The 22,999-nt window shown below is 42.0% G+C and overlaps 1 protein-coding gene across 1 annotated transcript in view; it reads right to left on the bottom strand.

The window, feature by feature from the left end:
- Positions 1 to 1,490: 1,490 nt before the first annotated feature.
- Positions 1,491 to 22,999, bottom strand: part of TSPAN9 (tetraspanin 9) — a 113,094-nt gene continuing 91,585 nt past the window's right edge. The window contains exons 2-7 of the mRNA XM_069101466.1: positions 13,113 to 13,304; positions 12,508 to 12,582; positions 11,850 to 11,951; positions 10,498 to 10,629; positions 9,757 to 9,840; positions 1,491 to 7,025 (exon numbers count right to left, since the gene is read on the bottom strand). Coding sequence (XP_068957567.1) covers positions 6,954 to 7,025; positions 9,757 to 9,840; positions 10,498 to 10,629; positions 11,850 to 11,951; positions 12,508 to 12,582; positions 13,113 to 13,304 — 657 coding nt within the window. The 3' untranslated portion in view covers positions 1,491 to 6,953. The remainder of the gene's footprint in view (positions 7,026 to 9,756; positions 9,841 to 10,497; positions 10,630 to 11,849; positions 11,952 to 12,507; positions 12,583 to 13,112; positions 13,305 to 22,999) is intronic.

Genomic DNA, 22,999 nt, shown 5'->3' with positions numbered 1-22,999 from the left:
TTGGTATCCCAAAGAGATCATAAAAAAGGGAAAAGGACCTACGTGTACAAAAATATTTATAGCAATTCTTTTCGTGGTGGCAAAGAAATGGAAATTGAGGGAATGCCCATCAAATGGAGAATACCAGCTGTAGTATATGAATGTAATGGAATACTATTGTGCTATAAGAAATGATGAGCAGGCAGACTTCAGAAAAACCTGGAAAGACTTATATGAACTGATGCTGAGTGAAGTGAGCAGAACCAGGAGAACAAAACACTAACAGTCATGTTGTTCAAAGGTCAACCATGACAGACTTACCTCTTTTCAGAAATGCAACGATCTAAGACAATTCCAAAAGACTCATGTTGGAAAATGCTTACAGAGTCTGACTGCAGATCGAAGCATACTATTTTCACTTTTGGATGGTTTTTCTTTTTCTTCTGTTTTGTCTTTCACAACATGAGTAATGTGGAAAAATGTTTAATGTGATTGTACACGTATAACCTATATCAGATTGCTTTCTGTTTTGGGGAGGGACAAAAAATTGGAACTCAAAATCTTACAAAAAATAATGTTGAAAGCTATCTTTACATTTAAATAGAAAAAAATTATCTTAAAAAAAAACCATCCATGTCTATATTTTGCAGGGTTTTTAGCATAAAAAGAGTTTATACATTGTCAAAGGCTTTTTCTGCTTCTGTTGAGATGATAATGTGGTTTGGGGTATTTTGGTTTTTAATATGATTATGTTGATTGTTTTCCTAATGTTGAACCATCCTTGGTATAAATCCCACTTCATCATAATGAATGATTTCTTGGATAAATCCCTGAAATCTGTTTGATGGGATTTTGTTTTAAAATTCTGAGTCAATGTTTATTTTTTTGAGTCAATGTTTATTAATGATATTATTCAGTACTTTCAGTGATCCCAAGTTTCTCTCCTAATCACACAAAACGCCCTCCATCTTATTCAACTCTACCATTTATTAAGCACCTACTATGGCAATAGGGACACAGAAAAAAAAATGAAATTCCCTGTCTTCAGAGAGCTCACAATTGAACCAAGTAACACCATGCTGCCTCTAGTAACAATAGTTGGATAACCCAGGTGCTGCCCTGTTTCCTATGAAATGTCATTAAGACCTATGGGATGTGGAGAACCACACAGGTTAAGAAGGTATGAATGTGCTGGGATCCGTACCTGCAGAGGGACCGATGTCCAGGAGATCACATACCCACTGAAGAGTACTTTGGGCTATTTAACTTGAATTCCTGTTGGCATCATCTTACCCCACCTGGTTTCTTCTGAAATACCAAGCAGATACATGCTATGGTGCAAGGAGGGGTGCATGATACATAAATAAATATGTGAATATAGCCTGTGTCACCATGTAGGGAGGAGCAGGTACCCATGAAAATTGTGCCCTTGCATGGAGTATAGGATGCATACTTTTTGTCCAAAAAGTTAAGAGGGATTAGAAAAGACACTGGGAACACAGACACATCTCTGTAGTTTAAGATTATTTATTTCTGTAAGTCAAGCTGATACAAAATCCCCAGTACAAAGGCTCAGGTAGGTATTGCATAGAAAGAGCTGAGCACCAAGGGTCATACAGGAGCCCCAGGGTAGATGCAGGAGCAGAATGAAGATACAAAAGAGCCTGGAAGAAATCAGCTGGAGGGACCTGCCCTTCTGGTAGTCGGGCAGCAGGAGTCCCCGCCCCACGGTCTGATCTGAATCTGGGTTTATAAGGCTGCTTCTTCAAACACACAGAACTTAAGGGGGCTCTATGAATTCTCATTCACCTAGTACCCCGTTTTCTCTTCCAGGATCCTTCAGGTAGGAGAGAACTGAGGCTTTCTGGTAGGTGCTTTTATAACTACCTGTTACTCCTCCAGTGACATCTTTAAATACCTCATCATGGTAGAAGGTGACCCGAGGCTCTCAAAGGCTATGCTAGCAAAGCAGGAGCACAGGCAGGTCCTAGCCAAGTGGAAAGGCCCCAAGTATGGGCCCAGTGATGGACTGTTTATCAGCTGTCCAGAGACCAGCCTGCTTAAATGGGGAGAAAGGCTCAGCAATGGAAAGCTGACCAAGAAGTGATATATTTTTTGGCCACAGCAGTCTATGAAACTGCTTGGTAAAATAGGGAGGTGTTTAGGTTTGCATGGCCAGAAGGTTGTGCCTATGCCTTGAAAACACAGATCCTTAAAAATTTCCCCAGAGGGCACTTATAGCCCTACCCCAAACTGCTCTGTAGTTGTGACACCATGCCCCACCTTCCCAGGGATGTTGAGAAGTTTACACAGAAGAGATGACCACCAGAGTTATGACAATAACAGCCTTCTTTACTAAAGAAGGTCCCAATGGTATCTCCCTCCGAAACCTCCCTAAAAGACCAGGCTCTTCAGGCAGTGCCCAGTCCACAGTGTGGAAGGCTGGCCTGCCCCAGGTGTACCACAATGTGCCCACCCTACTCTGTAAGAATGACCCAGGCTTTCCTGTTCTGCTCTGGGGTTCAGCACTCTTGGCTTGAACTCCAACAGGCCCACCAATACAGCTGGATTTGACCCTCTCTTGTGAAGAAGAAACTCCACAATAATATATATGCTGGGCTAAATCAATGAAAACATAGGGTACCCCAAAGAAGGAAATTTCCCAGAGAATAGGGACCACCACCTATGGGAGAGTTCTTAGAGCTCAGAGAGAGGTCAAGAAATATCAAGCCACATGGGGAACACACTGTGCTGTACTTTTGACTCAAATTATCCATTTTTATTTAAAAACATGCTAAAAATGTGGCATTAAATAACAAAAGCCGGGCAGGAAGAAGGAAAAGCACAGACAGACCATTGCAAGCAGAAAAGTGCATTAGAAACCAACAAGTCTATTTTCCCTTACTGCCCCCATGAGAAGGTTAGGGGGTTTTGGAGAGGGTGGGAGGTGGGAGTCCTCTATCACCCAGTGCCTCTTTAGGAAAGTCCTGCTAGCTGAAGTGAGGTGGTAAGGAGGCCGGGGATCCACACCTTGAGGAATATTGCTTTGTTGTGAATGGAGAGGAAAAAGGAATGGGGAGGAGACCGAATGAGAGGCAAAGAGAGGATGGACTCCCCTCCTGTTGCTGCGTCCCTATGTGTTAGCACCTCCACCCGAGGGTGGTCAGAGGACTAAAGAGGGGAAAACACATCAGTTCTTTTGAGCCACTAGTGCTTCAGAGAGCCAAGACGAGGCAAAGAGAGGCTGCAGAACTGGTGGTTAGGGTCTAGAGTGAAGCTATGTGTGTTGTAGGCTAAGGACTGGTAATTGTTCACAAGGTGGCAACCGCCCTGGGGAATGGAGGGTGGTGCCAGGGGGACGGGGCTCTCAGTACTGACTCTCCTGGAAGGGGAACAGTGGCTGTGCAGTGCATGCCACAGACTGCTGACCCCCTGCTCTCCAGAGTCCCTATCTCTATGGTCAGAATCTTTTCCCTCACCCTCCTCTTCCTGGCTCTCCTCTGAATGAGAGATACAATTTAAATAAAGCTGAAATGTTCTGGTGAAACGTTAGGTCTACATTAGGCCTAAAACGCATTCTGGGACCTTCTGGAATCACTTAATCCTCTGAGTTGTCTAAAAAAACTCAAATACTGCTGATTAATCTACTTATGTATCAGTTGAGGCTGGGGGAGATGTTAGGGGCAGTGCTGGGTATGTAAATGCCACCACCCGAGCTGACTGAGTCAACTCACATCTTTGGCAAAGGAAATCAGGTGTTCATTCCAAACCATCCCATAGAAGGATGCTCACTGTGCACACTGACCTCAAGTGGCATCACGGGTTCCATGGGGTAGCCCGCACAGAGCAACCCACCTGCTTGAAGCAACAAACAATGAGAACACCTATCCAAAGGGAATTTGCTCTAACGTAGACTTGGAAAATCATTGACTAGCCATGCTTAGGGGGACTTCAATGGGTGAACACATCTAGAGGAGAAAGCAGACAAGAAAGAGGAGAGGGAGGGACTGCGGCTGCTGACAAGCTAGACAAACGCCCATGGAGCCTCCCGGAAAAAAAAAAAAAAGTAACCTTACTGGGAGGCACAATGCCACTGCTGCTCTAGGCACTCTTGCTACAGAAGTTCATACAAATGAAAAAATTGCATCAATAGGCATAACCAAACCTATCCCATATCAAAAACTTAAGATACACCAGATCCAACCCTGTGCATCAAAAACCAGTTCACCAAAGTCTCTCTTCTGCGTCATCTCTCACCAAGTTGGATGAGTTGCTCAAGCACATAGTTGAAACTCCTTACCAGGAAAAAACAAAGAGCCAAAAAAGCTAGTAATGGAGGTATGAAGGAGAGTAAGGATGGGGGCGGGGGAGGAAATAGGGGGAAGAGGGGAGGGAACAGAGGGAAAAGGGAAGGAACAAGGGGAGAGAACAATGGGAGAGGGAATGGGATAGGTAGAGGGGAAAGGAACAGGAGGAGACGGGAGGGGACAGGTAGAGAGAGAGGAGGGAACAGGTGGGGAGGGGAGGGAATAAGGGGAAAAAATAAAAAATTTCAAAAGACAAACACAAAGGAATTAGACCTTGCCATTCTTGGTTTGATGGTGAGGAAGTTATCTCTCTAATAGCAGCATCTTTTATCATTGCCATGGTATTTTGTCCTAAAGAGGAAACGACTCCTACACTCCACCTTTGAGAGACCCCATCACCACTAACCCTGGCAAGCAAATTGGGGAGGGGGGAAAAAGAGAGGGGAAAGGAAGAAAGCTTTGGCCAAACCAGAACATTTGCACTCCTGGTCCCAATTTGTATGACGTTTAAAGTAAACCAATGGTCAGGGATTTGTTGGTTGTGCTGGCATTTCTCAGGTAATAAAAAGGAAAGAAAGATGGAAACTGGATTGTTGACCTGGACTTAGTGTGGCAACCTATGAGGAAGCCAGACCATAGGAGCTCTCTTCTGCGGGATTCTCAGACTTTTCTCAGGGTTGGTTACTAGAACCAATAAAGAGGGTTGGAGTAGGGGGTTATTTTGTTGAGGACTGTTTCCACTAGCCCCTGAACATGTACACTTTGCAGACACTATGAATTGAGTTTTACTCTTCTGAATTTTTTTTAATGGATGTACACTGGTTGCTTTCATGTGTTATTTTGTATTAATTTCTCCTTGGTTAAAGATAGGGAATGGAGAGGAGTGTGTCCCTAAGATGATGTTGGAACATTATCACTCCATTCTACAAATCCACAGGAGGGAGAATAGATTTCTGATAATATCAAGCACTGGAGATCTCCCAATAGGATGATACCCCAGGCCTTGGGAGAATTAACTCACCCGGTCATCTATCTGGGAATCCAAAGGCATATTTAGGACCCTGTTACCTGGGGGAATAGATTTTGAATCTGTCTAGGCCTCACATTCATTTGTCAAGTGAGGGAATTGTCCTAGACAATCTCTGAGATCCTTTTTAACACCTCCATCTGTCCTTTCCTTTGTAAAAAGCAGCAATATGTGAGAAATGCAGCATTTGAACTACCGAGGTATATGATCAAGAGTTCTAAAAGGAATGTTTAGGGGGAAAAAAAAAGGGGAGGTCTGGGAATTTGATGTGGGAATGACCGAATGGAGTGAAGGGAGAGTCTCCCATGCCAAAGATGGTTGGGAGGGAAGGATAAAAAAAGACAAAGACAAAAACAAAAACAAAAACAGCAGCAGATATATCCTAGCTCAGGCCATAGTTCCTGGTAAAGAGATTAGCAAGAAATGCTATATACTCCCTTATTACCTCCCTACCCATCTCACCCAACTCACATCCCTATTGGTTCTGACTTCCATTGGCACTGGTACTAGATCCTCTTTGCCTCTTGTTTGACCCCTGAACTTGCTTCACTTCACAAAAGCCAAAATAACTGGAGCAAAAGATTCCAAGCCCCAGAGGAAAGTCCTTGAGAGGGCCATGGACCCTCTTGTCTAGCCCCTCACAGAGGTGAAGGAACTGAGCCAAGTCCTAGCTTTCTCAGCACCGTCAGCTAATCTCATCCTCTCTATACTGCAAAAAGAAGGAAGAAAGAAAAAAATCTAGTATATTTTTATCAAGGTCCTCCCAAGCGCTGCACAGTGTTTTTTCCAGATTAAAACCAGATGGATGCCCTCCCACCCATCACTACCCCCCACCAAAAAAAACAAGAAGTCAAAGAAACCAATATAGTAAAAAGTTATAGATCAGAAAGCTAACCCTAAAGGTATTTGGGGAATACTGATCCCAAATGATCAAAATCAGGATAAAATAAAATGATTAAAAAAAAGATACATCATAGGGTACAAAATGCCTCAGAAAGAACATTGCCTGGGGCCCCTTACTTAAAATGGTTGGGCCTCCCTGTCCCTCCCTCCCATTAAATCTTTCAGGTCTTCAGACTAGAGGTCAGGGCAAGGTGTGGCTATAAGCAGAAATAGAAGAGGCTGTGTCCCTTGAAAGGGGGCAGGGAAGTGAAAAGGAAGAAGCCCCCAGCAAGGACTGGAGTCTGCTCCCTCCTCCCTATCCTCTTCCCCTATGGGTCAGGCAAAGTGTCAGTGCGTAGAAGAAGGGCAGGAGGTAAAGGAGAGCTAAGGAGGGATTAGTGTCATATTGGAGTTTGCTCTTTTAGCATCTCCCATCACTCTACCTCGTCCTCTCCCCATCCCTCCATCTTCTTTGGCAAAGAAACAGATGTGGATGCAGAAAAGTCCCACCCCCCACCCCCAACACACACACACAACTTCCCACCTCCTGAGGTGTCCTTCCCATTCTCCCTACCCACCCTGCCCACCCAACAAAGAAGTCTATGGATGATTCAGGAAGGTGGGGGCATCAATCTGTTGGACAGGACAGGGTTGGGTTATGCAAAGAAGGGATGGCAGTCTGGTGTTCAGGAGGCTACAAAAGCACAATTCTTCCCTGGTGTAGAGAGAGTATGGATGGCACTCCCAGACAGTTGGTTTTAGGCATCATATTTTTTACCAGTCCGGTGGATGTGCTGGAAGAGTGTCATGGAGAAGGCCATGCCTAGAATCTAAAAGACAAAAATGGAGGATGACCTGAGATTAGAAGCACCCATAAGAAGCAAGGGTCATAACATCTCACACTGTATACCAACATAAGGTCAAAATGAGTATATGATTTATACATGAAGGCTGATATCACAAGCAAATTAGGGGAATATGGAAAAATGTACCTGTCAGATCTACAGATAAGGGAAGGGTTTATGATCAAACAGGAGACAGAGAGAATCACAGGAAGTAAAATGGATAATTTTGACTACATGAAATTAAAAGGCTTTTTGCACAAACCAAAGCAGTGTAGTCAAAATTTAGAAGGAAAGCAAGAAGCTGGGGAAAATATTTTTACAGAAGTTTCTCTGAGAAAGGTCTCATTTCTCAAATATAGAGGAAATTAAGCCAAATTGAAAAAAAAAATAAGTCATTTCCCAATTGATAAATGTTCAAAGTATATGTTCTGCAGTTTGCAGAAGAAAAAAATCAAAGCTATCAGAAATGCTCTATATCACTATTGATGAGAAAAATTCAAATTAAAACAACTCTAAGGTACCACCTCATACCTTCTCAGATTGGCTAATATGACAGAAAAGGAAAATGACAAATGTTGGCAGAGATGTGGAAAAATAGGTACACAGTAATACACTGTTGGTAGAGTTGTGAAATGGTCCAACTATTCTGGAGAACCATTTGGAGCTATGCCCAGAGGGTGATAAAACTGTGCATACACTTTGAGCTAGGAATACCATAATTAGGTCTGAATCCCAAAAAGGACAAAGAAAAAGGAAAAGAACCCATACATACAAAAATATTTATAGCAGCTCGTTTTGTGGTGGCAAAGAATTGGAAATTGGGGGGATGCCCAACAATTGGGGAATGGCTGAACAAGCTGTAGTAGATGATTATGATGGAATACTATTGTGCTATAAGAAATGACATAGGGAATGGTTTCAAAAAAACCTGGAAAGACTCATATGATTAACCAAGCAATGTAAGCAGAACCAAGAGAACATTGTACACAGTTAACAGCAATATTGTAATGATGATCAACTTATAGAGACTTTCTGTAATTTCTCATGTCAATGGCCTAATCCTGAATCACTCTCATAAGCTCCTCTGTTTCTATAGACAAACTGACATGATGCAGACACGTGTCTAATATGTCTTTGATGACATAATGTTGGTTTTCTGCAGATGTTGCCCATTGAGTGGCTTTTGATTTTATTATTGAATTTTAACCACTTCATAGGCTCCATAAGGACAAACCACTTTCAGTGACATTGAACAAACCCAATGGCATGTATCTGTTATCAGCTTTTACTACTGCTTTATGAAGTTAGGTTTATTTGTTCCAAAGGTATTTCTGTAATTGTTTTTAAATCTGTTTATCATGTACTCCAAAAATATCAATCCTTTTTCTCCTTTTGGGCAAGGAAGTGTGAATCTTTTCCATTGCTGTCTTCAGTCTGGTGTTTCATTAACATTATAGAGGTTTTTGTCTGGACACCTTCTAGAGCCATTGTCATTCATTTTACCATACCAAAAGTTAAGACTGATATTGTGCAGGTGTTCATGTTCTAAATGTGTACTTCTATTAAGTTTTGACTTCACCCCTCTATGGTTCCAGTCAGTCTCTTAAGTCACTCAGCCCTCTTTGTCCTTGAGAATCATGCTCAGCAATTCTCATCTGGAGAAGACCAAGGAACAATTTCAGTTCTGGACTCAAACTCAAAGCCTTCAGTCTCTATTCTTTCTTAATATACATTAAGAATTTTACATTGTTGAGTCCAAATGACATTTTGATATCATTTGATAAAATTTCCACAAAATTTAATGGGCTTTTCAATGAAACCATGTTTAGGCAAGTGATTAATATTATGTTTTGGTACAACTCTCTATTTGACTTTGAAAGCCAAACTCTGTTCTATTCAGCAGTAATGATAATAGATTTAATACTAATTGACTTTCTAGAAGATTCCACCTTTTATGCCAATTGTTCATGGCAGTGTGTTGGTGGCATGTTTTAAACAGAGAAAAGTCTAGCGTTTTCAGTATTGTCAATTTCATTTTTTTTGCAGTACATGACTAGGTGTCATGAGTGTGGAACTGAGTCAAAGGCTATGTGATAATAAAAGAGGCAAAAATTTTATGGCACTTCCGAATGTCTTGTCCAATAATCAGTGAATTGATAATGAGTTGCTCTTCATACCCCTGAGACTTTTTGGCACAACTTTATTGCTCCTGAATCAAAATATTGATTTTTCTGAAAGTGTTTATAGATTTTCTGAGAGATACAAGCTGCAAAAGCTTTGTATAAAGTACATAAACATGTCATTGGAGGGGTCACTAGTGTTCTCATCTTTTGGTAATAGCTTTTGTTAAGAATGATGGGATCAGGTTTACATCAAAGAGAAAGCTGATAAAACTTTTATTAGTAATTTCATGCCCTGCTGTGAAGTTTTGGGTAAATATAATGCCATCATCATTGTCATCATCATCTTCTTCTTCCTCAATAATAATAATCATTCAGACCTACAGCTTACTGCTAGCATCACATAGGCACTATTGCTATCTGCTAATGTGTATCTGAAATATAGTCATTATTTTTAGTTATTTACAGATTAAAGTTTGGAAATTATTCTAAAATAAAGGGAAATAAAAGATAGCCAATGCCCCTTAAGTCTACTGTGTTCCTCAACCCTAGGATGGAATAGGGGTTGTAGGAGGGAAAGGTAACCTACACCATACCTGCATGATGAGAATGCACATCCCCACTGTTCCCAAAACGTGTTTGTTGTCATCAAACCATGTCTTTACCTTCTCATAACAGCCCTGAGGAGAGAGGACCAGATGGGGTCAGGTTACATCAGCTGGGCATAAGTCCATTCCTCAGTTCTCTGCCCTATATTCTTTCCCCCTGTCTCTTCACCCTGCTTCTTTTAGAATCTCCCTCAGTCTCTACTCCTCCTCCCACCCTGCTCCAAGAACAAAATCCCAAAATGTTATTGCTGGAAGGAACCTCATAAATTATCTAGTTAATAGATCAGGAAAGTGAGACCATAGAGTTGGGGTGGCTTTCTACAGGTTACACAGTTTAGTAAGTGGAAGAACTGGGAAGGAAAACCAGACAGGTACTCTTTGCATTACAATGCTTAATAATTAGGACCCTACTACACTCTACTTGGCTCCATGTCCATCCCTGACTTAGTTCTCTCATGCTTTCTTGTACAGCTTTATTTCCTTTGGTGTCTAGCCTTATTCTTCTAACCTCAGGCCATACCCATATGGTCTGCCCTCTACCTACCTGAACCTGGTCTCAGCCTCATATGGGCTGTAAAAGGGAACATGAGGTCAAATGGGACTGGTCTCTTGTTTCCTTCTCACCTTAATGCCCTAGTCTTCCCTCACTATTCAGATCTGACCTACATTCACCTACTGGTTCCTAGGAGGAAGGTGGGATTTAAGGAAGGTTTGATTTCTAGTCCTTACTGTTTTCCACACAAGGGTGGTGGAGTTGCGCCCGCAGTCCTGGGAATTCTCCATGCAACAGCGGTCAGGAACTGTATTCTCTCCCAGCACAGGAAACCAGTCTGTGAAGTCAGTGACACCACAGCATCGCATCTACAGAGAGGTGAAGGAAGGAGAGGAAAGTTAGAAGATACTGTCTCCTACTTTTTTTCCTCCTCTTAGGGGCATTATCTCTTAGGCTACCACTAACAGATGAACACAGATGTTCAGTCCCTAGACACAAGTTGATGTCTCTTCCCCCTTCCAGGTTACAGTTTACCCCATCTGAGAAATGCAGAGTAATCTCACTGATCTCCCTCCTACAGGGAGGAGAAGAATAAAATTTGTCATGTCCATAATGGGGCACTAATACCTTCAAAGCTTGACCTACCAAAGGGGTGGGTGGGGTTCCTTCTCTTTTGGCATAATCTTTTCTTGATTATCTATGTGCACATAATGTGCTTTGTGGGTTAAATGCAGTAAATTTGTAATTCTTGGATGGGTTCCCATTGCCAGCCCTCCCCATGCTTCCAAGGCTATCTGGAACTAAGCATGCACAGGCAGTGCCAAAGACAGTACTTCATTTTAGTCTGAGCCCAATATAATAAGGAAGGTAAATCTACTGCAAGTATAAATTCCATCATACATGCATTCCAAAACCACAAAAATCACTTAGAGAAGAATCACAGCATCTCTGTATTAGAAGGGACTTGAGGGAGCATGTCTTCCAACCCATAATCTATTGGGCCCCTTCTCTGGAACAGTTCTTCCCTCTCTGAAGTCTTCTAGTGAGGCCATAACCCCAACCCTCTCCACTTTTACACATCCCTCTTTTTAAGAAGTTTATCCTCAAATCGAACCAAGATTTGTCTCTATAACTTTCTTCCACTAGTCCTGGACCAATCTTTCAGATCAAACTTCTTTACATTTCAATCCTTCAAAAACTCTAAATAAAAGGTCCAGCTTCCCATTTGGGCTATTTGGGGCCCTGACACCACCGTGACCATCTTATCAACAAAGATTATCCATTGGGGTCACCTGATATACCTCTATACAGTCTGCCTATAGCTTAGTTCATCTCTGATCCCAGCAGACCTTGTTTTCTGGGTCCTCAATCCTGGTTAAACCCATAGACTTCCTAATCTAGGCAGGGTCAGCCTCCACAAAGCAAGCCCTTGGACAGCATGCCCAAGGACAATGCTTCTCCTCTTCTTGTTAAAATGCAGAAAGTGCTATTTGCTTCCCAAATCACAATACAAATGTTTTGTATCCCTAGGATTATGCCCTACCCCTCCCAGACCTTCTGGCTTCACTGCCCAGGTCTGTGGCATCACCTCAGCTTGAATGATATTCCAGGCATTCTTCAGGCCCACATTATTCTCTGTGTTATACAGGAGCAGCCCTTCCTTCAGATCCTTCTTGGCATTATCATTCACCTGTGAGGGAAAGGGAAGGGGCCACAGGTGAATGTCACAAGAATGTTACACAGTCACGATCAAAACTTTGGATTATAGCATCAAACTGAGGACATTAAAGCAGGAAGGCATGATGCTGGTTCTGGACCTAGTCACGACTTTTCTATGTCATCTTAGGTAAATGACTTACAGAGCTGAAAAGAAATGTACCTTAGATATCATCTAACCCAACCTCTTCATTTGACAGATAAAGTATCCTGAGGCTCCAAAGGATAAAGGAACTTGCCCAGAGTCACACAGGAAGAAAGGTGGGAGAGCCAGGATTCAAAATCATAGACACTGATTCTAAATCCAGTGTCCTTTCCACAAGGCAAGGCTGCCCCCATCCATATTTTAGGGGCCTCAGTTTCCTCCTTCAAAAATGAAGGATTGAGATTAGACTTCTAGAAGCCCACCTAGCTTTTACACTCTATGGTTTTAAAGGACACTGAATGTTTGGGGGGGGGGGGGGGGGTTTAGGCTCTTTGGGGAGGAAAACTAAGACCCAACCTACCACACTCCTGTCCCAACAGCTCACCTTGTCCATGTAGACAAAAAACAGGATGAGTAAGATCAGCTCTGCCAGGAGGATGACCAACAGGACTATGAAAAACTAGAAAAAGAAAAGAAGTTGCCACATGACCTCTGGGTACAAAAAAAAAATGGGGGTCACAATGCAAAGAGGTCAGGAGAGCCAGCATGAGGGCAGGACTCCCGAGAGGAGAATGGTAATCCCTAGTCCTGGGGAAGATCCTAACAATGTGGGGGAACTAGAGGCATGGACAACAAACAGGAAGGAGCCAGAAGACAGAGACCAATTGTGGAGGAAATGTTGATATAAACACGAAGCACTAACCAACTCAGGAAGGGATCAGTGAGTGAAGAGAATACAGTATTTCAGAAGTACCTTCCTTGGAACCAGATATAAACCTCAGATAGATATAGATTAGAGAGACAGAGAGAGAGAGAGAGAGAGAGAGAGAGAGAGAGAGAGAAAGAGAGAGATACACATATTAAAATATATATGTATAAATGTGCGCATGCGCGCACACACACACACACACACACACACACACACACACACACACACACACACACAACTAGGAAGCAATGACTGGGAGGAAAGGAGGGAAATATACTTACACTGAGAAGGAGACATTTGTTTTCCTTGATGGCTCCCAGACAGCCCAGGAAGCCAGTCACCATGACAATAGTGCCAATAGCAATGACCAAATTGGCTGCTGACAGAGACGGGAAACTGGGGGAAAAGGTGGCGAAGTTTCCCTGGGAGACGGAGAGCCAGATGCCCACCCCTAACAGCCCGCAGCCACACAGCTGGGAGGAGAAAAAAGAAAAGAAAGACATTGTTAGGTACATCAAAAATAAAGACTGCCACCTTCCCCTCCACCACAAGGCACTACTTCTGTGGTTACTGTTCTCTGAAACTCAAGGCAAAAATCTACCCAGAGACAGCTTTTGACTAGTGTATCTTTACTCCAGCCCCAGGAAATAGCGAAAGACAAGCATATATTTATAGAGCTAACAGAAATATCAATTTACCTTTCTCTGTCATTTTAAAGCTTACAAAGCACTTTTTTCATAGCAACCCTGTGAGGTAGGTTAGTGTATTACATCCCCATTTTGTAGATGAGGAAATTGAACTTAGAAAGGTGTAATCACTTATACAAAGTTGTACAACTGGTAAGTGTTAGAACTAGGATTTGAACTCAGATCCATTGGTTCCAAGTTGAGTATATTTCCTACTACCATAGCCCTCACTAAATATTTAAGACCCTTGGATTCTAGTCAAAATGCCCCAAATCCAATTCATCCACGGTTATATAGCTAATAAGTCACCTAGCCTTCTTTTGTACTTAACCTTTTACCTAATCTTCCACATCGATAAAATGGGATAATGGCATTATAATTATGTGAATAATAGTCCAGAAAAAAACATTAAAAAGTAAACTTAACGGACTAGACAGAGAGGGGTTAACGTAAGGTACAAAGCTGGGAAGCAAAGGGGGGGGGCTAGTCGATGCTCTGGGCAGGATACTCAATCAATGCAATGACAATTAATCTAACTAAACCAGGACAACCTGCAAACTGCTTCTTCTGAGGCCACCATTGCTACTAACTTCACTCTAAAATGCTAATAACTTCACTCTAGGTCTCCATTTCATGGAATCATGGAATCTCAGAGTTGGAATGAGGTCACCTCGTCCAGCCCACGTCCAAACAAAAACTCCCTCTACAACATGCCTGATAAGGAATCATCTGTTTTCTACACAGAAACGTCTAGGGTGAGGGAGCTCACTTGGTAGGTGCTAGTCACTGACAGACGCTGCGTCTAAGACACAGACTCATCCTAACAGAGCAATTCTCAAACAGAGACAACTGTGTCCAGACCCTGGAGTGGTTCGGTAACATCCACAGACTCACAAGACACTCTTGGGGAAATGCACAGCACACACTCTCCTGGATGTTTCTCTAGAATTTAGGTCATTCTGGCAGGAAACACAAGAAGGGGATGAGGGAAACATACATAGATGAAGGAAAACAAGTGACCTTATTACAGTGAGAGAAGTATCTGATTTTTCTTACATTCTACCTAGTTTTCCCCTTTTAGTTGAAAATAGGGAGGGACGGCTAGGTGGTGCAGTGAATAGAGCGCTGGCCCTGGAGTCAGGAGGACCTGAGTTCAAATTTGGCCTCAGACACTTAACACTTACTAGCCGTGTGACCTTGGGCAAGTCACTTAACCCCAATTGCCCCTCCAAAAATTGGGAAAAAAAAAATAGACCGGGAACTGGCCCGATAGAAAGGCCTGGGATTCAAGTACTGCTTCTGACACATACCAACCCCTGAACAAATCACCTAATCTCTCAATACCCTCTAAAGTAACAGTTGCAGAGAAAGTACTAACTTGCATTGATAGAGGGACTTTCCTCCTCTGGTAGCTTCCAGTGCCAATGAAATCACAGTTTTGGTCTCTATTCTTCTTCTTTCCCTTTTCAAGCCACACAGAATAAATCTACCACTTTTCCATAGTTGACCTTCAGCTATCTGAAGATAACAATCTTGTTCTCTATGACTTCTACAAGCAAAACAACTTTTCACTTTCTCGAATCTTTCCTTGGGGAATACACCTCTCACCAGGATGCATTCTAGTTTGTTAGTGTGTCTTTTAATAGTAGGTCCAGATTAGATCAGTTTCCTGTAGGGCTGGCCAAAAACTTCCTCTTAAAATGAAGGGCCTGGATATTAGTATAAGACTGCAACTATAGTCAGGCATAGCATAGGGTCAGCATGGAGGTGGGAGTAGGGGGAAAAAAGATGCTTCTCCTACCATTTCCTGGGAAGGAGTTTTTTGGTTTTTTTTTTTTTTTAGCAGCCTACTTAACAGTCACTTGTGAAAGGAAAGGAAAGCCGTATGCACAGTAAGGAGCTCAGGCTTCATTTATCTCTTACCTATGTACATGTCTAGTTTTGCCAAGAAGCAAGGGAGAGAAAAGTTATAGGGAGCTCTCAAACTAATCAGAATCTCAGTCTCATGAAGGGGATGTTGATCTACATACAGAGCCTGGCTTTACTCCATGTTCAGTCCAACATGTTCTCCTGTATCCCTCTTGATTCACCCACTATACAAGACATTCTTAACCTTTTTGATGACATGGACACCTTTAGCAGTCTGGTGAACCCACTGGACCCCTTCCCAGAATAGTATTTTTTAAAACTCATAACTGTAGAAAGTGCTAAATCTCAGTTGGAAGTCAATGAACATCAAACGTAATTTTTTTCCCATCCAAGTTCACAGGCCTCTTGGAAATGTGTGGACCCCAGGTTAACAACCCCTGCTCTAGAGGGCCAGGCTTAAGGACCATAAGGTGATCAACCCTGACTCATTAATCCACCAAAAAGTTATTTCCTGAGTCCCTTCCTTAGACATCAGGTATTGCAAAGCATAGTTATAAACAGATTCTTTAATTCCTAGGAACTTATCATTTAAATGGAGGGGCAAAAGGTGGTTCCAAAATTTCAGATCTATGATCTTTCCACTAGTACAGACTGTAGTACTCACCGACTCATCCTATACAATCCAAGCCCCTTCATGGAAGATCTAATAAATGAAATAAAGGCCTTCCTTTGGATATCTTTATCGTTTCTTTTCAAACAGATAGATAGAAAGATATTAACATTACAATGAGATATAAAAAGGGCCAAATGATTAGGACAGTTATTAAGAGCTGAAAGAGTTCTGAGGCAGGAGAGACCACCATGGACAAGGAATTGTTTCCCAGAGTCAGGGAACTTAAGACTGTACCTCAAAGAACAGGTAAGATTTTAACAGAAGATGGGTTTCAGTTATTAGGAACAGTGTGACCAAAAACATGGAGGTGGGAAGAGGTAAGATGTAGTTGGGGAAGAGTCAAGAGACCAAGTTTACCCAGATGTGGAGCTTACTGCAAGGGCTGATCTGAGAGAAAATTGGACCACCATCTAGACAAGGAAGGCTTTGGAATTGGTTCACTTCCTTATCTTCCATACTGGGGCAATTCAGGAACAGAAGCAAACAAAAGGCCTATTAAGTGATATCTTCATCCCTTGTCTAACAATAATCTAAAAGAAGAAAAGTATATAACAAATGGCTGAATCATGTGGATTTGCTTATGCAAACTGTGAGGTTTATGATGGCAAAATAGAATCAGTCATCACCCCTAGAAACTACATGAGTGTCACCCTTAAGAAGCCAGACTTAGTGACCTGTAAATTTAGCAAGTAAATGGTAGAAACTGCACCACATCATTGGGGACTATAAAAATGTAGCAATTAACTAGAAGACATGACCTAGAATTTTGGCTAGAATTATCATCATAAGCTTGCTATCTTTGATGAACTGACAGACAAGAAATGCTCACACTATAAATACAGACCTCAAAATATCTTTGAGAATGCAACCAATAAACTATATTGGACCTAGAGCATTATGATAGACCTAACTGTTGATCCTGGGCTATCGACAGTTGTCTTGCCAATGGATTCCAGTGACTCTGGAGGAGAGAGGGAGGCTGATGACTTTGCCTCACTTAAATCCAATTCACTCACGAGTGAAAGCGTCACCGTCACAATGTCATTGGTCCTCTTTAAGAACAAAGAACAACAGACCAAACTATTGCCCACAATCCCCTGGATATACCAGTGATCCATAAAAGCTTAAGAACAGATGTTCTTAAGAATAGATGTCACCATATCAAACACTCATAATCTCCAAAATTCATGAAATCAGAAGCTTTCAAAATACAGCAAAAGTGATAGCAAAGAAAATCAATAGCATGAGAAACCAACGTCATCCCCAGTGTCTTCTCTGCTGTTGGAGTTGTGCCAAGAATGCTTTCAAAGAGCCTAGAGAAGACAAATTTACAATCCAATACTTTTACTCAACTGTGAAAAAGTTATTTTATCCATATGTTCAATAATCTAGGAATAAAGGGACAGCATCAACAAAGAAGAAGATGATAGGGAGAGAAAATGAGCTGCTCGTGTGGTAAGAGTGAAAGATGATGGGCAGGTGTATAGCCAGAGCACTCCACTAATACTCTTGAAATATGGTGATGGGGGTGGGGTAACTGAGGAAGGGCTCCTGCAGACCAGGTTGACCTCACATGGTGAACTTTGGGGGGTCACAGGCAGGCATCAATGGTTTTCAATCTTTAAGAATTCCTGAATTGATGAGGACAGAAATCCACTTGAGTATTTGAGAGTGTAAATACAAAAGAATACAAATGTAGGATTACAACTTGTCCCAGGACTGTTTCTGTTGGAATTCCACTGAAAAAGAGAACGAGATGATAATACTGACGATGATGATTAAACTGAACACATTTTTTTGGTCCCTTGTAAACCTTAAAGCACTTTCCCCCCTTTTACAAATAGACAAAATGAGGTTTAAAGAGGTAAAGTGACTTGTGGCACAGATGAGATCAGAACCTAGGTCAATCAGTTGCAAGTTTCCACAGTGCCATGCTATCTCAAATTATTCTCTTTCCAGCCACACTGGTCTAGTCTTTGTCCTCTGGCTTCATCTAATTTTCTTCATACCTTTGCTTGTGTACTCCATAACCAAAATGAATTCCTTCCCTCATTCCTACCTCTAATAAAATCTCTTCCTACCTTCAAGGATCAATCCAGAAGCCAACTCTCTTCTCCGCAAAGGATTCCCAGATCTCTACCAGATGAAAGTAATCTCTTTCCTTAGGATGCTTTCTCTGGTTCTCTCTTTTTCACTCATCACATTTTGTCTTGTAACATAGCTATTTTTGTCTTATATCTGCTACATAATAATAATTAATAACTCAAGTTGCATAGCACTGTGGATAGAAAGAAACTTTTGAGTCAGGATGATCTATGAGCAAGTCCTCAATGCCCCCAAGAAACTATCAAAGACAAGAGCTTGTAGCATATTTCCCAATCTGCACTCATGGAGTGAGTTTCATTACTGGAGTGCTCCCTCCATCAATGAAATCAGGAGTCTAGGTGAAAAAAGCAGTACCTCACATTTATTTAGTGCTTTGAGGTTTATAAAACATTCATCTCACATTCCTATAAGATAAGTAGCCAGAGTATTATCATCTCCCTTTTATAGGTCAGGAACTGAGAAGCAGAGAGTAGTCTGACTTATTAAAAGGTCATAGCAGGGAGGGCATCTTGGTGGAATGAGCACTGATTTTAAATTGGAAGATGTGGTCTTCATCTTGATTCAATATGTATCACCTGAGTGATCAGGAACAATGCACAATGGCCTTCTGCTTTTCCCTTTCCTCTGTAAAATGAGGGGACTGAACTAGAAGAACCAGTCAATTAATGAAGAAGCATTTAGTAAGTACTTACTGTGTAGGAAGCATTGTGCTAAATGCTGGGCAGTATCTGACCTAATCCTCCTAAGGCCAATAAGATCTGCTAATAAAATCATACAGTTTTCCAACTTTGAACCATTTAACAGTGAGAAGGATTCATGTGCCAAGAAGCTTCCTTTCTAGTTCTTCGTTAGTTGTGGCTACTGAGGTGAGTTCCCAGGTCACAAGCTCCCAAGGGTTGCTTCCCTAGACTTTTGGTGGTGAAAGTAGCTGGACTCATTGGACACATGCTGCCTCCTGCCCCCCTCTCTCAGGTAAATCCTTAAGGTCCTTCAACCCATCAATAATAATAACAATAATAACTGACATTCCTGTACCAATCAAACAAGCATGCATGAGGCCTTATGGTATGCATGGGGGGGGGGGAGACATACAAGGACAAAAACCAAAAATCTCTGCTTACTGAACTTATATACTATTGGAGAAAACATCATGTACAACATATATATATGCCTGTGGCTATAGAACAAAGGTAATTTTGTGGGGAGGCATTAACAGAGGGGAGAATCAAGAAAAACTTCATGGAAGAAGTGCTTAAGCAGCTCTAAAAGAAACTAGGGACTCTAAGAAATGGAATAAATTTTTTAAAATAAATGAATGAATGACCAAAAAAGTATTCACTTACTGTGTCAAGCATTCTACTTAGAAGTGGAGATACAAACTGACAAAGCTAGACAGTCCCTGTGCTCTCAAGCAGCTTACAGTCTAATTGGGGGAGATGACGCATAAAAGAGTTCAGGTCAAATGGAAAAGTCCAGAGGTCCTTAGGTTATTTAAATAATTAAGATGACAGTGCCAAGGGACTGTAGAGCATCAGATGGTAAGGCCTTCTCTTTCATTGGAAAGAATGGAACTGTTGACAATATCTCATTTAAACCATGTGTGAAGGCAAGGAGCCCAGGGGCAAGTAAGAGAGGAAGGAGTTAGAGGACCCAGTGGTGGTATTCTTTCTGCTTGGCTATCTCAGAAGGATTTTGGGTCAGCCTAGGCTGGGGAAGGTGGGAAGGGAAAGAGATGGAGGTAATATGTGGTGGTGGCTTTTCACAACACCCTGCTATCCCAGATAGCAAATGTCAAATGGACAAAGAAAGGGCAGATTTCAAACACTGCAATGGAGATGAAATGCTGTATATGAAGAATAGGAAAAATGCCAGCTTTGCCATACGACAGAGTTTGTGTATGAAAGGGTATAATGTAATTGGTCTGGTAAAATGGGCTGAAACTGTTTAGCTCTAAATGCCAAACAGAAGAGTTTGTACAGAAGTAATAAGGAGCCACTGGAGTTTATTGAGCAGAAGAATAATTCCAAGATCAGACCTGCGCTTTGAATATGCCTTTGGTAGCTCTGTGAAAGCCAGGGGGATGAGAAGAGAGGCTGGAACCAATGAAACTTATCAAGAGGCGACTGCTATAGTTCAAGTAGGAAGGGATAATGGACTAAATTAGGGTTATGTCTATGGAAATGGGGAGAAGTGGGTGGAGGCAGAATTGACTAGACCTGGCTACAGGAGCTGAGAGACCTTTGAGGGCACAGACCCTCTCTTAGCTCATCACAGTGGGCATTCAGGCTGGGCAGGGTGCTATCCTTTCAGCAGCCACTAGGTGGCACTCCAGGCTGGTTCATAAGCAGCAGAAGTTTGGCTGGTGATGTGTTTTCAACTCTCCCAATCACTCCCTTCTACAACATGGTCAGTTCTTACTCTGCCATCTCAATTTTTTTTTTTCATTAATCATACTACAGAAAATCCATGTTTCTCAGACTGGAGATTTATAGCTCTGAGATCCAGGCTCTGAAATGCACAAACAGAGGGTGGAAAGAGAGCTGCTTCAGGATTGTGGGCTGTCTCATATTCCTCTCCCAGCGGACAGGCTAGAAAGTACTCCCCAGCTGGTCTCTTGGCTTCCTTACATGTGGACTACTAGGCAGAGCTTCCCAGAACTCAAATCACCATTCCTGCTGTTCATGTTTCCACCCCTGGAAAAGCACAAGTTCTCCATTTCCCCTCTTCTCTCCCACTCCTCTACATTACATCTCCATCTCCATGTCTGAAATCTATACCCCTTTGCCTCCATGTGAACCTAATTTATCCTTCATGCTGGTACCGGCACCCTCCTCCTTATGCATAAATCTCATAATGCCATATCTCTGCTCAAAAAATCCGCAATGGCTCCTTATTCCCTACTGAGTAAAGTTTAAATTCTTCTTCCTGGCATTCAAGGTTCTCTGTAATTTTCCCAGCTATCTATCAGGCTTCTTTCACACTATTCCTCACCATGTACTTTTGCTGCAATCAAACTGCACTGGCCTCCATCCCTCCAACACACAGAGTAGGAAGAGGTGGACTGAATTTGGAATCAGAAGACATGGGTTTGAGTCTTGACTGCTATTCATTAATTGTGCGACCACCTGTAAGTCACTTATTCCTCTCTACACCTCTTGTAAGGAAAATGAAGGGCTGAGCCCAGATAAGCTCCATCAGTTCTTCCAGCCTAAGGTGTTATGATTCTATACTGTTTTTCCTACCTCCATGCTTTTCCTACGCCTGGAATGTCTTCTTTCTTCCTCTTGACCTATTCCTAGCCATCTTTTAAAGCCCATCTCATATAACTCCTCCAACCCAGCTCCCCTTTCACTAAGGTAGAACCCACATCTTTACAAACCACTTTGTATTCCTCTGATGTTCTCTATTCGTGGCCTCCTTTGACTGGCAATCTGGACAGGTTCCAGAGGCTCCTAGAGGACATGTCCAAGTTACCCAAACTGGGCATGCACAGACTAGCCTGAGTTCTAAAGGCATCACAACAACAATAAAAGATGTGTATTAGGCACCTACTATATGCCAGCCATTGTACTAGGTACGCACTGGGACTATAAAAACAAAGAATGAAATAATCTCTCTCAAGAAGCTTATATTCTAGTGTGTAAACAAAAAGGATATATATAAACATATAAAAATTAAAGAGAATAAAACATGTATGTACATATAAACACTCATATATATATATATATATATATATACACACATATATATGTATGTATATGAAAATATGGAGGGAGAGCACTAGTAGAGGGAGTCAGAAAAGCCTGTGTGTACAATATAGTGTTTGAGATGTATCCTGAAAGAAGAAAGGTATTCTGTGAGTTAGTGGTGAGGAAAGAGTATATTCCAGGCCTGAGAGACTGACAAAAGAAAGGCAAATATTTAAATTACCATGTGTGGGGAACAGAAAGAAGGTCTGCTTAGCAGAGGACAGAAGGGGAGATTGACCAGAAAAGCTGGAGTCAGGTTGTGAAAAGGCTTTAAAAGCTAAACAGAGAAGTTTATATTTTATCCTAGAAACAACAGACACCAGTTTGGAGGATAGACTAGGGTGGGGACAGATTAGAGGCAGAGAGATCAGTGAGGAGGTCACTGTAATAGCCTATGTGAGGGGTGATGAAGACCTAAAGCTGTGGCTGTTTGTGAGCAGAAACAAGGAATCAGATTTGAGAGATGTTGTGGAGGTAAAAATTGCAAGACTTGGCAACTAATGAGAGATGTGGGCAAAGGGCTATGAAAAGGCCAAGGGTATCCTAGTTATAAGCTTGAGATTGGAGGAACAATGGTGTTTTTGTCAAGAAAAAAGGAAATTTGGAAAACATTCTAAGTCTGAGATGTTGCTGAAAAACCCAATTTGAAATGTCTGGTGAGTAGCTGGTGGTGAGGAGCAAAAGCTGAGGGGAGAGAACACAGGGCTGGATTTATAGATCCGAGAGTCATCTCCTTAGAGATTATAACTGAAGCCACAGGAGCTGACAAGATCACCAGGAGAAGGAAGAGGCCCAAGAGGCTGAAGGAACATTCCTAATTAGGGAGTGCAGTATGGATGCCGAGACAGCCAAGGAGACTGAGGAGCAAACAGACAGGTAGAAGGACAACAAAGAGAGGCCTTCACAAAATCCCAGAGAAGAAAAAGTATCCAGGAGAGCATCCAACATCAGACGGGACAGAGGCAGGACAAGGACTGAAAAAAAAGCGTCAGATTTGCAAATATGAGAGCACTGGTACCATTATTTTAGAGAAAGCTGCTGAAGTTGGATGATGAGGTCAGAATGAAAGGAGAGGAAATGGTGAC

The sequence above is a fragment of the Petaurus breviceps genome, unplaced genomic scaffold (assembly GCF_028583685.1).
Source record: "Petaurus breviceps papuanus isolate PSGF00001 unplaced genomic scaffold, PetGlider_PUasm1.0 470, whole genome shotgun sequence".
NCBI classification, from domain to species: Eukaryota; Metazoa; Chordata; class Mammalia; order Diprotodontia; family Petauridae; genus Petaurus; species Petaurus breviceps.
Note: the sequence above shows the minus strand (reverse complement) of the source record. Positions and strands in the feature narration are given on the sequence as shown.